This window comes from Gastrolobium bilobum, unplaced genomic scaffold (genome assembly GCF_033153095.1).
Source record: "Gastrolobium bilobum isolate Gb01-03AN ecotype WA unplaced genomic scaffold, APGP_CSIRO_Gbil_v1 utg2365, whole genome shotgun sequence".
NCBI classification, from domain to species: Eukaryota; Viridiplantae; Streptophyta; class Magnoliopsida; order Fabales; family Fabaceae; genus Gastrolobium; species Gastrolobium bilobum.
The window spans coordinates 643,461-656,885 of record NW_026899145.1 but is presented as its reverse complement, the minus strand read 5'-3'; the positions used below and the strand labels follow the sequence as shown (position 1 = coordinate 656,885).

Genomic DNA, 13,425 nt, shown 5'->3' with positions numbered 1-13,425 from the left:
TTTAATTTTTAACCAATCCCAAATGTACATATAGAAGCAAACCGGTGGGGTAAAGGGACGAAGAAGGAAACCCAAATAATCGAAATTGAAGAAAGAAACCCTAATAATCGAAATTGAAGAAAGAAACCCTAATAATCGAAATTGATTGCAGAATCGGAGAGAGGAAAAGGCCAAGGATGATGACGGAGGAGGAGGAGGGGAGTAAGAAGAAGAGGGTGGTGACGGAATCGCTGGGATGGCTAACGGAGTCGTCGATAATGCCGAAGAAGCACCGAGCCATAGCGGGCGTCGGGGCATCGTCGATCCTGGAATTGAAAGCCGAGCTCTACAAATCTCAGGAAGATTCCAAGAAATCAAGGGAATTAGCAGGCCCTGATGTCGAGTACCAACGCGCTAAGAACAAGATTACATCCAAAGATCCCTTCTCCGCTAAGAACTCTGGTGTCGATGCACGTGCTCACAAGTATTACCCCGTTTTTTCCCCCCTTTTAATTCATCAATTCTGTGGTTGCTTTCAATAATTATCAACGCGTTACTTTAAATAATAGCTAATTCGTCTTTGTTGTTGAACCAACTTTTAGGGACAAACTTGAGTTGAAAGCAGTTAATGATGGTTCAGTTAGTTATGCAGCATTGGAGAGAAAGGCTAAGTTGTATGATAAGTTAGTGAAGGGAGAATTATCTGATGAAGAGGATGAAGAAAAGTATTGTGTAGATTTTTTCCGCAAGGGCATTGAGCATGATGATCATGATGGTGATGTCTCTCAGACTCAGAATGTGATGCTACAAAATGAAGAGCCTGATAATGATGCTTCTGTGCTGTTTAACTTGAAACCCTTCGGACCTGGACGAACAGCTGGAACAGTTGACAGTACTGAGCATAAGCGCAATATTAGGTGAGGGATTCATCTTTTTTTCCCTTAGCGAACCATGTTATTTTTATGAAAAAACAATGTTCTTAGACTAGATAGCTATGAAAAGGTTTTAAATCTGCTTGGCAACAGTGATAAGAATTATAAGAGTGTAGTGTGTTGTTGAATCTTTGGCAGTTGGAATCAGGGGTATAAGAACTATCTTTTGCTGGGTATCTCTGCAGGCTTTGGTTTGAGATTTTCTTTTGGCGGTAGTTATATCAATGTTGTCCTGTATAGTATCTTATGCAGAAATTGTTTACTCTTTCAGAGCTTTTTTCTATTTTGGCCCGGGTAGGGGTGAGGGTGAGTTTTTGAATGGAACAGTGGTTCAGGTTCAATTATTGGGTTGATGATATTAAATTGACAATATTATAATTATAATGTAGTGTTGTGATCTATTAAGGTATTACATTACTAGGAGTTTAAGTAACACTTCGTTCTAGGGTGAGCATGTTGAATAAATTAAGTACAATAACCTGTTTATGTTTTTCAGTTGGTCAGGGAGGCCACTAACGGTGTGTCCTTTTGATTCATTTGTCTTTTTTTTTTTTTTTTTTTTGTGGTGGGGGTGGGGGCTTTTGCTATGTTTTGATTTTTGCCATGATTTTTCTGGGTTAAGTACTTTATTAATATTTTGAACCTATGGCTAATCCAGTCCCTTTAATTGGTTTTGATTTGTAGGGAAGTTCATGAAGAAGCTAATAGAGCAAGGGAAAAGGCTTCTGAAATTAAACATCGCAGACAGGAGCAGGTAGCTGCTCATCGTGAGAAACTTAAACAAGCTTATCTTCGGAAGAAGCTGGAGCAACTGAAAGCCACTTCCATTGGATCAGGACCTGAGATTAAGCACACATGATGACTGCACCAATTGTTGTGCGTAATTTATGAAGGCCAATGTATGTGAAACCAAGACTTGGCATGAGGTGAAAGCAGACCAAGAACTGTCATTATTCAGTGAAGCTGCAGCATTGGTGTATGAATGTCTGACTGCTTGTGATGAAAAACAACTGCCTCAACCCTCAAGAAACAAAAAATGAGAGTAAAAGAAAAAGGGGAAAATGGAGGCAAAAGAAACAACACTTTTTACCCCCTTTGTATATAATGTAATTTGACCATTGCTGTTCACATGAAATATTGATTTGACCTTTGAAAAGCACTGGCTTTCACTCTCTTTCCTCGGTTTTGTTGGCCATACCATAAACTAGAGCAGGATTCGTTTCTCATCCTTTTAACTTATTTTACGCATATCCAGTGATTAGAAGCTTTACAGCACTCGGTTTGAAGGTTGGAAGATTGGTAACAAACCAACTGAACTGCCAAAGAAATAATGTCAAATTTCACCGAAGGTATTAAGTTAGGTCTTTAGATAATTTAGTTTGTTTACTTGCTCTTTCCGTTGTTATAGATGTCAGTAATTTGTAGTTTATTATAAGGGTTTTATTAATCTCATTTTAAAGGAGATAAATTATCTTATGTCGTAAAGACAAATTTATGGGCTCTATCATCTGAAAAATAAAAAAAAATAAAAAGAAAGATATGTACAATTATCGAAGGATATGTAGGGGGAAAAATTTATCTCATGTATCATGAGAATATTTTTTTCCTTATTATAATTGATGGCTGTTTGGATTTATTTAACTTTTTTTAAGAAAAATCCTTTTTAATTAAAAATATTTTTAAAAGATTATTTCAGCAGATAAAATATTTATAATAATTGAATAATTTTTTTATAAAAAAAGCTGTTTCAGTATAGTTTTTTCTTCTAGGGAAATAAAAATATAGTTTATTAAAAATATATTTATAATAATTGAATAGTAACCCTCAAAACTACGTCGTTTTGAATTAATGAAAAATATTTTCATATTTTTATTTATTTTTTTATCATATGAATTTTACCGAAACACTCTTCGTTAATTTTTCTAAGATTATGAAAACGTTCTTTATTAATTTAAAACGACATAATTTTGGGGATAACAGTAGATAACTTATCTCCTGTGACTGGAGAAATATTTTACCCAAAAATTATATCATAAAACCAAGGCATTAATGTTATGTTTCTACAGTGAATGTAGATAAATTATTTATATCCACTCTCAAAATGACGTCGTTTTGAATTGAAAGATTAAAAATTATAATGAGAAAGAGTATTATAACACTGAAATAAATTATAATTTCAAAATAACGACGTCACTTTGGGTTAAATGTAGATAAGTTATTTACATACTTTACCCAAAAATTATATTATAAAACCAAGGCTTTAATGTTATGTTCTACAGTGAATGTAGATAGAATGTAGATAAATTATTTATATTCACTCCCAAAACGACGTCGTTTTGAATTGAAAGATTGAAAAATTATAATGAGAAAGACTATTATAACACTGAAATAAATTATAATTTCAAAAATAACGACGTCACTTTGGGTTCAATGTAGATAAGTTATTTATATTAACAAGGCTTTTTGACCCTTTTGCCCCTTATTAATTAATTAATAATCATTTTGCCCCTTACTCAGAACTATCTACCAATCTGCTCCTCTTTAATCGATTAAATGGTCAAAACTGGAAAAAAATTGTTGACTTGAAGATTTAATCGATTAAATCTTCAAGTTAATCGATTAAATCTCCCTCTTAATTAATTTAATCGATTAAAACATATTTAATCGATTAAATAAATCAAATGAGCGTGAAAGCATTGATACCAACTCGTAAAATAGCAACTCTTAATAAAACGCAATCAGCTCTTATTAAATACAAAACACAATCAACTCCTATTATTAAATACAAAACGCAATCGGCTCCTATTAAATACAAAACACAATCAGCTCCAATTAAATACAAAACGCAATCAGCTCCTATTAAATACAAAACGCAATCAGCTTCTATTAATTACAAATCGCAATTAACTCCTATTACATTAAATTCAAAATTCAAAATTCAAATAACATCCAATACACGAAAAACTGATTGAAGATTCTGCTAAGTATTACATTAAATTCAAGATTCGCAATCAACTCCTTTTGTTTATGGAGGATATTTGACCAAAATGGATACTGATTACGTTTTGTATTTAATAGGAAGTGATTGCGTTTTGTATTTAATAGGAGGTGATTGTGTTTTGTATTTAATAATAGGAGGTGATTGTGTTTGTATTTAATAATAGGAGTTGATTGTGTTTTGTATTTAATAAGAGCTGGTTGCGTTTTATTAAGAGTTGTCATTTTACGAGTTGGTATCAATGCTTTCATGCTCATTTGAGATATTTAATCGATTAAATATAAGTTTTAATCGATTAAATTAATTAAGAGGGAGATTTAATCGATTAACTTGAAGATTTAATCGATTAAATCTTCAAGTCAATCATTTTTTCCAGTTTTGACCATTTAATCGATTAAATCTTTAATTTAATCGATTAAAGAAGGGCAGATTGGTAGATAGTTCTGAGTAAGGGGCAAAAAAATTATTAATTAATTAATAAGGGACAAAAGGGTCAAATAACCATATTAACAATGTGCTTGTTTGGATTTTCTTTTTTTAAGCTAGAAGCTACTTATAAGCATAAGTTAAGCCAAACAGGTTTTGAGAAAAGTTCTTATAATGAAAAACTCTTTTTTTATAATGAAAAAGAAAGCTAACAGCTAAAAGCTCTTAGAAGGAGCTTTTTTTTTTTTTAAGTTTTTATCTATTTTTCTTGAATTATGTGCTTTTTAAAAAAATGAAGAATTATAAAAATAAATAGAGATAATTTTATTGAAATATCTGCTTTTAAACTAAATTTTTTATGTAATTATCAAACAACTATTGTCTTCTTTTTTTAAGCTTTCTAGCTAAAAAGAGAGAGGATTCAAACAGGATAACTTAACAAAAAAAATAAACCCTAAGGGTCTGTTTGGAGCATCTGATAAAGAAGATATGATAGGATAACTTATCATATCCTACTTTTATCTCTTGTTTGGGGGGGTCAATAGAATATGATTAGCTTATCCTATTATCTCATTTTATACTATCCAATACATATTTTTGTATCCTACGGGAGGAGTTGAGTTAGAATTCAATAAGATAGGATATCAATATTGGATACTCAATATATTCCCACGTTATCCAATATATCCCCTAGTATATTTGTATTTATTGCAAGAGTAAATACCATTTTTGGTCCTCAGCAAATTTCACGATACCCGTTTTAGTCCCTAGCAAATAAAAAGGCCAATAGTGATCCCTAAGAAATTCAAAATGGACCCATTTAGTTGAAATCGTGGTCTCTCATAAATTCAAAAAAGACCCATATTAGTCCTTAAAAGGACTAAAATGACCCGTTTTAGTCCCTAGCAAATAAAAAGGCTCATCATGATCCCTAAGAAATTCAAAATGGACCCATTTAGTTGAAATCGTGATCCCTCACAAATTCAAAGAAGACGCATATTAGTCCCTAAATGGAATAAAATGGGTCCATTTTGAATTTTTTAGGGACTACGATTGACCTTTTTATTTGCTAGAGACTAAAGCGGACATCATGAAATCTGCTGAGGACAAAAAAAGATATTTACTCTTATTACATTATATTTTATGACTTTAAAATGAATTAGGAAAGTTAAAAGACAACAAATTTGTCAGAAGTGGGATTTGAACCCACGCCCTCTCACGAAGACCAGCACTTGAGTCTGGCGCCTTAGACCACTCGGCCATCCTGACAGATTTGAACGTAAAATTATAAAAGAAAATATAATCAAATCTAGTTTTTCTAATGAAGATAAAAAAGATTAATAAAATATCGACTCTGCTGGGGATCGAACCCAGAATCTCTGGTTCCGTAGACCAGCGCCTTATCCATTGGGCCACAGAGTCCTTTTAGAGAATGTGGTAACACTATTTTAAATAACGGATATAGAACATTATGTTATAGGAAATTCATTAAATAATGCCATAGACACAAACAAAGATGTGCGCCTACATGTTTTAAAAAAGAAAAATAGCTACACACAAATCGATGGGTCAGTGAGAATTTGATTTCTAATTATGCAACATGATGCTTAATAAACACTTTAAATAATGTTTTAACCTACATTAGTTGGAAGGCGCTGAAATATTTTGGATTCCGCAAATATTATAAAACTCTATCTTAAAAATAGAGCACCTCAATACATTTTAATAACAAGTTGAATGAGAATTATTTTTAATAATGTTTAAATTAAGAATTCGATTTATCAACTATGACTTTTGATAAAGTTTAGAAATTAATTTATTTTATTAATCATCATTTTCAATAATGAAGTTAAATTATTTTGAAAAATAGGTTAAGAATATTTTTTTCATTTGTTAAATACAACAATTTTACGAGCTTATATTTCTCACATCAGTAGCCTATATAAATTGTTGTAGACTCTGGTCTCTCCCATTTTTTTAATTAATTTTTTTTAATTACATTAATTAATTCTTACTTTGACCATGTATGAGGTGCACAGGAGTATGGGAATCAACAACACACGTACACACACCTTGTGCACCTTCACAAGGAGTATAATTTGTTGTTTTCTTCTAACAAGGTGATTATCAAACAACTAGCCCTACCATTTTTTTTATCTGTTAAAATCCTTATGCCCGTTAAAGGGCCCCTAAAAAAACTATCATGATGTTCCCACAGCATGAAAGCAAACCCTCATCAATAATTTTAAGCGTAGTTTTGAAGTTTTGTATGTAAAACTTGCACAAGTAGCATTGCTTTTGAAAGAACTTTTTTTTTTTTTTTTTTTTTGTAATAAAAGCTTTTGAAAGAACTTACCTAGGTTGCTTTATCATTTTTTAATTTGTAATTTTTTAATTTTTTTTGGCACATTAAGCTATTGGAAATGCTTTAATATAATTCGCATGCTTAATGCTTATGATTCAAAAGCTGCTCACATACTATTAACTGAGTAGTGGGTTTAAGACGAGGGAGACATAGCATTATTATTATTATTAACCCCAACACTCTCTCAAATAATCATTATGTTTGTTGTTAAAGCTACATTATACAGCTCAAAATTGCTCACTTGTTTCAAATCATAACTATAAAAGGAGTTGTAACGTTGCACCATCATTTTCATCTCAACTATTAACAAACAAGTTAGCCAACTTGGTAGTTCTTATTCAAGTGATAGAAGGTATAAAAATGCAGACCTGCAGAATTGCCATAATTTTCACTATCTACATTATGGCTATTCTGGTTTCTGCTCTTTGTGGTGTGGCCGAGAGTGTAGTTGAAGATGTTGCTGCAATTCCACCCACACCAATGGAAAGCGCAGAAGTTCACCTTGGTGCTCCAGCTGCACTTGGAGTCATTGCTTTTGTGGTTGCTTGGTTCATCTAAACCTTGTAATCTGTTGTCCGGATGCTGAAAGAGTATACTGTTAAATGCTTTAATTCTTTATTTTCATTGGGTTAATGTTTTGTGTAAACAGAGTTGGATCCAGAATTCATCTAAGTGATTTGATATATAAATTAATGTTCCTCTCAACATTATAAACCATCTATGTAATGTTTCCTTTTTCTAATATAACTTTTAAATAAACTACCATTGGTACTAAACTATCTGAATAGGTGTGTCCTAGACCCATCTCATGGGCCCAATCCTACTTCAAATACAAAAGAATCTCCTCCATTTTCTCATTTCCAAGAGTTTGACTCTCATTCAAACACTCACAACTTCATTTAAATCTCTTCTATAAATAAAGAGTTAATCCTCATACACACCTTCTAATCTTCTAATCCCTGCTCTTCTTAATTGTCAGTGTTGTTAAAACGTAGTGTCAACTCGGTTGAAACGTACGAGTTTACGTTTTTTGACCAAAAAACGTGTTAAAACAGTTGTAGAAACGTAAAATGAGCTAACTCAGTTGAAACGGCGAGTCAACTTGGTAAACTCAGTTGACTCGGCGAGTTTGCCGAGTTGACTCAGTATTTAGAAAAAAATCAGATTTTGGGTCGGAGAAAAAGCATTCTAAGTTGTCCTTTTACTGTTTTGTCATATAAAACAAAATAATATGACTTTTTTTTGTCTCTTTTGGTTTTAAAATCTATTATTAATAAAACATCTTGATGAAATATAAGACTGAAATGTATTTTTCATATATTGATTGACACCCAAAGGGATCTTTATATACAGATTACAAGGTAGTTAAGGAGTTGAAGTAATAAATAAAATACACAGTAACCGAAGAGGCATCACACTACTCAAAGGGACAAGTAGCTAGAAACAAGTAAAAAGCTCTAGAATATTCTACACTCCCCCTCAAGTTGGGAGATATATATTGATCATCCCCAACTTGCTAATTAAATCCTCAAAGATGGGTTTGTGTAATCCTTTGGTGAGAATGTCGGTTGTTTGCTCCTTGGTAGGTATATATGACAAACATACACTACCCTCCTCCAATTTTTCTTTGATAAAATGATGATCAACCTCCACATGTTTGGTTCTGTCATAATGTACAGGATTTTGAGCAATACTGACTGCAGCCTTATTATCACAATAGAGTCTCACAGGTAGAGAATAAGATATCTTTAATTCTCCAAGGAGTCTTCTTAACCAGATTCCTTCACAAATGCCATGGGCTAGCGCCCGAAATTCTGCTTCTGCACTGCTTCTGGCAACAACAGTTTGTTTCTTACTTCTCCAGGTCAACATAAGTAGATCAGCTTCCCTACCAACCTTTGGTATTGCTCCCTGTCAACATCTTTTCCATCTTCAATTCCCAATTTAATATTGGGTTCAACTGAAGTTTCTGCAGGCTTGCACCCAAGCATACCTGTTTCTTGTAGCAGGTCTAGAATATATTTCTTCTGAGATAAGGAAATTCCCGCCTTGCTACGAGCAACTTCCATTCCAAGGAAATATTTGAGTGATCCAAGATCCTTTAGTTCAAACTGACTAGCTAAACCCCCTTTTAAAGATTTTATTTCCTCCCAGTCATCACCTGTGACAATTTTGTCGTCAACATAAACAATGAGGATAACAATTTTGCCACTATCGGAGTGTTTAAAAAATAAAGTGTGATCAGTCTGAGCTTGGATAAATCCTCTTTCTTTAACAACACGAGTAAACTTTTCAAACCACTCTCTAGGGGATTGTTTAAGTCCATAAAGAGATTTCTTCAACATGCATACTAAACCATCTCCCTGTTCAAAACCAGGTGGTGGATCCATGAAAACTTCCTCATGTAAGTCCCCATTTAAGAAAGCGTTCTTTACGTCCAATTGATGCAAGGGCCAATCAAGGTTGGCAGCAAGTGATAGTAAGACTCGGATAAAGTTAAGTTTGGCAACGGGAGCGAACGTCTCCAGATAGTCTATCCCATAAGTCTGAGTAAATCCTTTGGCAACCAATCTGGCCTTATATTTGTTGATGCTGTTATCTGCATTAAATTTTATTGTGAACACCCATTTGCAACCTACAGTTTTGTTTCCTCTGGGAAGTGCCACGGACTCCCAAGTTCCATTTTTTTTAAGAGCATCCATTTTTTCAAAGACTGCATCCCTCCATTTAGGGTCATTAAGTGCCTCTTGGGTATTTTTTGGTATTTTTGTACCGTCTAATATAGTGTTGAAAGCACGAAAAACTGGAGATAACTTTTCATATGAAATGTGATGAGAAATAGGATGAGCAGTGCAAGATCTAGTACCTTTTCGAAGGGCAATGGACACATCTAGGTCAGCTGTTCCAGTGTTCTCAAGTGGATTGATGGAACTAGGACTCGGGTCAGAATCCTGGCAGTCTAGAGGATCTTGAGGAGATTTACGCATGCTGTAGAATTTTCCCCATTTACCGGGAGGATCTCCAGTCTCTGGTACAGTTGTTGTCCTTGTCTCCTGTACATTAACTTCCCCTGACTCCAAAGTTAAAGAAACAACAGATGTTTCCAAGGGTAAAGGTAAGACAGTAGAATTATTTGGAATCCAAGACTTGTCTTCATTTATACCAATAGACTCCCCCTGAAGAGAAGTCGAGGGAAAAAATGATTGTGTTTCACAAAAAGTCACATCCATAGAAACAAAGACCTTTCGAAGAGAAGGTGAGTAGCACTTGTAACCTTTTTGATTAGGAGGATATCATATGAAGACACATTTAACAGACTTATGATCAAGTTTGGACCTTTAGTGTGGAGGAATATAAACAAAAACCACGCAGCCAAGGAAGGGAAGAGAGAGCCCGAAAGGAGGGAAAAGAGCGGGTAAGGCAAGATATGGGAGAATGAAAATTCAGGACGCGAGAGGGCATCCGATTGATGAGATATGAGGTAGTCAAGACAGCCTCCCCCCACAGGTATTTAGGGACATGCATTGTAAACAAGAGGGCTCTAGCAACTTCAATGAGATGTCTATTTTTTCTTTCAGCCACCCCATTTTGTTGAGGGATGTTAGGACAAGAACTTTGATGGATAATACCTTGCTTGGTTAGGTAATCACCAAGAACAGAATTAAAATATTCAGTACCGTTGTCAGTTCGCAGGATTTGGATAGAGGTATGGAATTGAGTTTATACCATAGCATGAAAGTTTTTAAAAGTGGCTGCAGCTTCAGACTTATCTTTTAGAAGATATACCCAGCATACTCTAGAATGATCATCAATGAAGGTAATAAACCAACGAGTTCCAGATATATTTTTTTCACGAGCTGGGCCCCAAATATCACTATGAATCAATGTAAATGGAGACGAAACATAATAATCTCTAGGAAAATAAGAAACACGAGAGTGTTTTGCAAACTGACAGTCATCACAAAAAAAGGAACTTGGTTTTTTATTGATAAATAAGTTTGGAAACAGCTTTTGAAGATAAAAGAAATTTGGGTGTCCTAAACGACGATGCCACAACAAAACATCATTACAATCGTCTGATAAACATAAAGAGTGATTTGCAAAAAATCTCTTTTCAATAGAATCTTCTTCAAAATAGTAAAGCCATTCTTCCTCTCTAGCACTGCCAATCATCAGCCCCGAATCCTGTTCCTGAAAAACACAGGTTTTGGCAGAGAATTTAGCAACACAATGCAATTCAGAGGAAAGTTTACTAATAGAGATAAGGTTACAAGTAAGAGAAGGGACATGAAGGACAGAATTCAGAGTAATATGTTCAGAGAGCTTAATGGATCCCTTTCCCGCAATATTAGAGAAACTACCATCAGCAGTCCTTATTCGTGACTGGTGATAATAAGGGGTATAAGAACAAAACAGGGATGCATTACCTGTCATATGATCAGAAGCTCCCGAATCAAGAATCCGACGACTACTATGATCAACATGGAATGCCATACCTTGTTGAGCAACATGACTAGTTGCCTCAGCAGATTGAGACATCACCTTCTGAAATTGCTCATACTGAGCTTTAGGGATGAATACACCATCGGAATTTGGAGAAGCACAAGACCCCTCACCCTTAACATCAGAAGAGATTTGATAAGCACGACTCTTGTTCATCCCCTTTGTTTTCCAGTTTAGTGGTTTTCCATGAATTTTCCAACATTTTTCGCGAGTGTAACCACTCTTATTGCAATGAGAACACCATCGGTCAGAACGTTTTGCATCATTAGGGGGACGAGGAGTATGTTTTGCTACTAAGGCAGATACATCGGAGGATTTAGAGTTCTTGTCTCCCAACATTACCTTTCGGCGAAGTTCCTCTCGTCGTACCATAGAAAACGCAGCTGCAATAGAAGGTAACGGGTTCTGACCCAATATCCTTCCACGAACATCATCAAGATCACGATTAAGGCCAGCAAGAAAATCATAGAGACGTCTCTTCTCTAAGTAACTTTTAAACCTTGCATTAGCTTCTAAACCTTGAAGATCTGCTGCATCATAAAGATCCAACTCCTGCCACAGAGTTTTTAAAGCAAGAAAGTATTCAGTCACAGACATCCCCTCTTGATGTAACTCTCTTACCTTGGTGTTGAGTTCAAAAGCCTAAAAAGCATTGCCCAGGTCAGAATAATATTCTTTAACGGCATCCCAAATTTCTTGAGCCGTATCAAGAAACAAATAAGTTTGACTGATTTCAGGATCCATGGAGTTAGTCAACCAGGTCATGACCAAGGCATTTTCAGTCATCCATTTATCATAATCAGGTTCATCAGCTTCGAGTTTTTCCTTTTTTCCATCAAGATACCCCATTTTCCCTTTTGCTTGGATAAACAGCTTGACAGATTGATGCCATTGCACATAATTCTTACCGTTTAAACGGTGGTTAGTAATCTGTATAGCTGGGTTGTCTCCGGAAGACGAAGAACAGGGAAGAGGAAAGACACCGGAAACATTACCGGATGATTTTTCAGAATGCTTATTCTCAGCATCAATATTTTCAACTTCCATTGTTCAAAATAAAAAAACAAAAACAAAAAAAGAGGAACTCCAATCGTTCAGAGACACTATTCACGAAGAGGAACCAACTGGACCCAGCAAGAAGAGTGCTCCAATCGTGATTTAAACCCCCAGAACAGGAAGAGGAAGGCCAGGCGAGCCGTTCTGTGAAAGCCGCGTGACAAACGGAGGCCGGCAGGGCGGCGCGTGGCTCACACGCGCCGGAGAGGCAGTTCTGCAGAGGCGGCGCGTGGCTGACTTTCCGGCGACGGGGCTGACGTGGGTCGACTCGGAAATGGCTTCTGAGTCCAATGGTGGCCTTGGTTTCGTGATTGGAGGGGTCCAGATATGGTTTCTGAGTTATTTTAATAAACAGTGAAAAAATGAAAAACGGAAAGAAACGTGGAGGTTTACAAGATGACCACAGGATAACCTGCTCCTGATACCATGATGAAATATAAGACTGAAATGTATTTTTCATATATTGATTGACACCCAAAGGGATCTTTATATACAGATTACAAGATAGTTAAGGAGTTGAAGTAATAAATAAAATACACAGTAACCGAAGAGGCATCACACTACTCAAAGGGACAAGTAGCTAGAAACAAGTAAAAAGCTCTAGAATATTCTACACATCTCTTATTAATTTTCACATACCGTATTGTATTGGGTTTGGGTCTCTTTGTTGGTGGTATTGTCTGCTCTCTCTTTCGCAAGTCGCAAGGTTTTTTTTTCCTCTCTCTGTCTTGGTTTGGTGTGTTTTGGTTATATGTTGGATATTTTATTTTTTTTGGGTATGTAATAAACTCTTACGTTTCGTTTACATTTCAAGTTTTTACGTGTTTGCTCACCCCTACCGTTTCGGGGTAGACTCTACGTTTTAACAACATTGGTCATTGTACACAAACACCACCCCTTTAGCTTCAAGCCTCTAGGAGCACAATGATCAATCACCCCTTGTGGCTGTCTCTTCCATATACTCTGCGAATATATAAATCCTACATTAACCATGATCCTCCCAGATTGAACAAGGTTTAAGAGTCCATGTTCATTCTGGCATTTTGCTATCACTAATCCTATTAGGTTGAGCTCATCAGAATTTTCCAGATATAATAATTTCAATGGCTTTCTTATCGAGGTTTCAACTAGTATACCTAAATAGAAGTAGCTTTAACCAGGAGTAC

The 13,425-nt window shown here is 35.2% G+C and overlaps 1 protein-coding gene and 2 non-coding genes across 3 annotated transcripts; 1 reads left to right on the top strand and 2 right to left on the bottom strand.

Annotated features, from left to right (window-relative positions):
- Positions 1 to 64: 64 nt before the first annotated feature.
- Positions 65 to 2,100, top strand: LOC133287614 (uncharacterized protein At4g18257-like). Its single transcript, XM_061485255.1, has 3 exons — positions 65 to 463; positions 582 to 896; positions 1,596 to 2,100. The coding sequence occupies exons 1-3, from the start codon at positions 177 to 179 to the stop codon at positions 1,768 to 1,770; spliced, it is 777 nt and encodes a 258-aa protein (XP_061341239.1). The 5' UTR covers positions 65 to 176; the 3' UTR covers positions 1,771 to 2,100.
- Positions 2,101 to 5,520: 3,420 nt separating this feature from the next.
- TRNAL-CAA (transfer RNA leucine (anticodon CAA)) lies at positions 5,521 to 5,604 on the bottom strand. Its single transcript has one exon. It is a non-coding gene; the product is annotated as a tRNA-Leu (tRNA).
- An 80-nt stretch (positions 5,605 to 5,684) lies between these two features.
- Positions 5,685 to 5,757, bottom strand: TRNAR-ACG (transfer RNA arginine (anticodon ACG)). The gene has a single exon. It is a non-coding gene; the product is annotated as a tRNA-Arg (tRNA).
- Between the last annotated feature and the right edge of the window lie 7,668 nt (positions 5,758 to 13,425).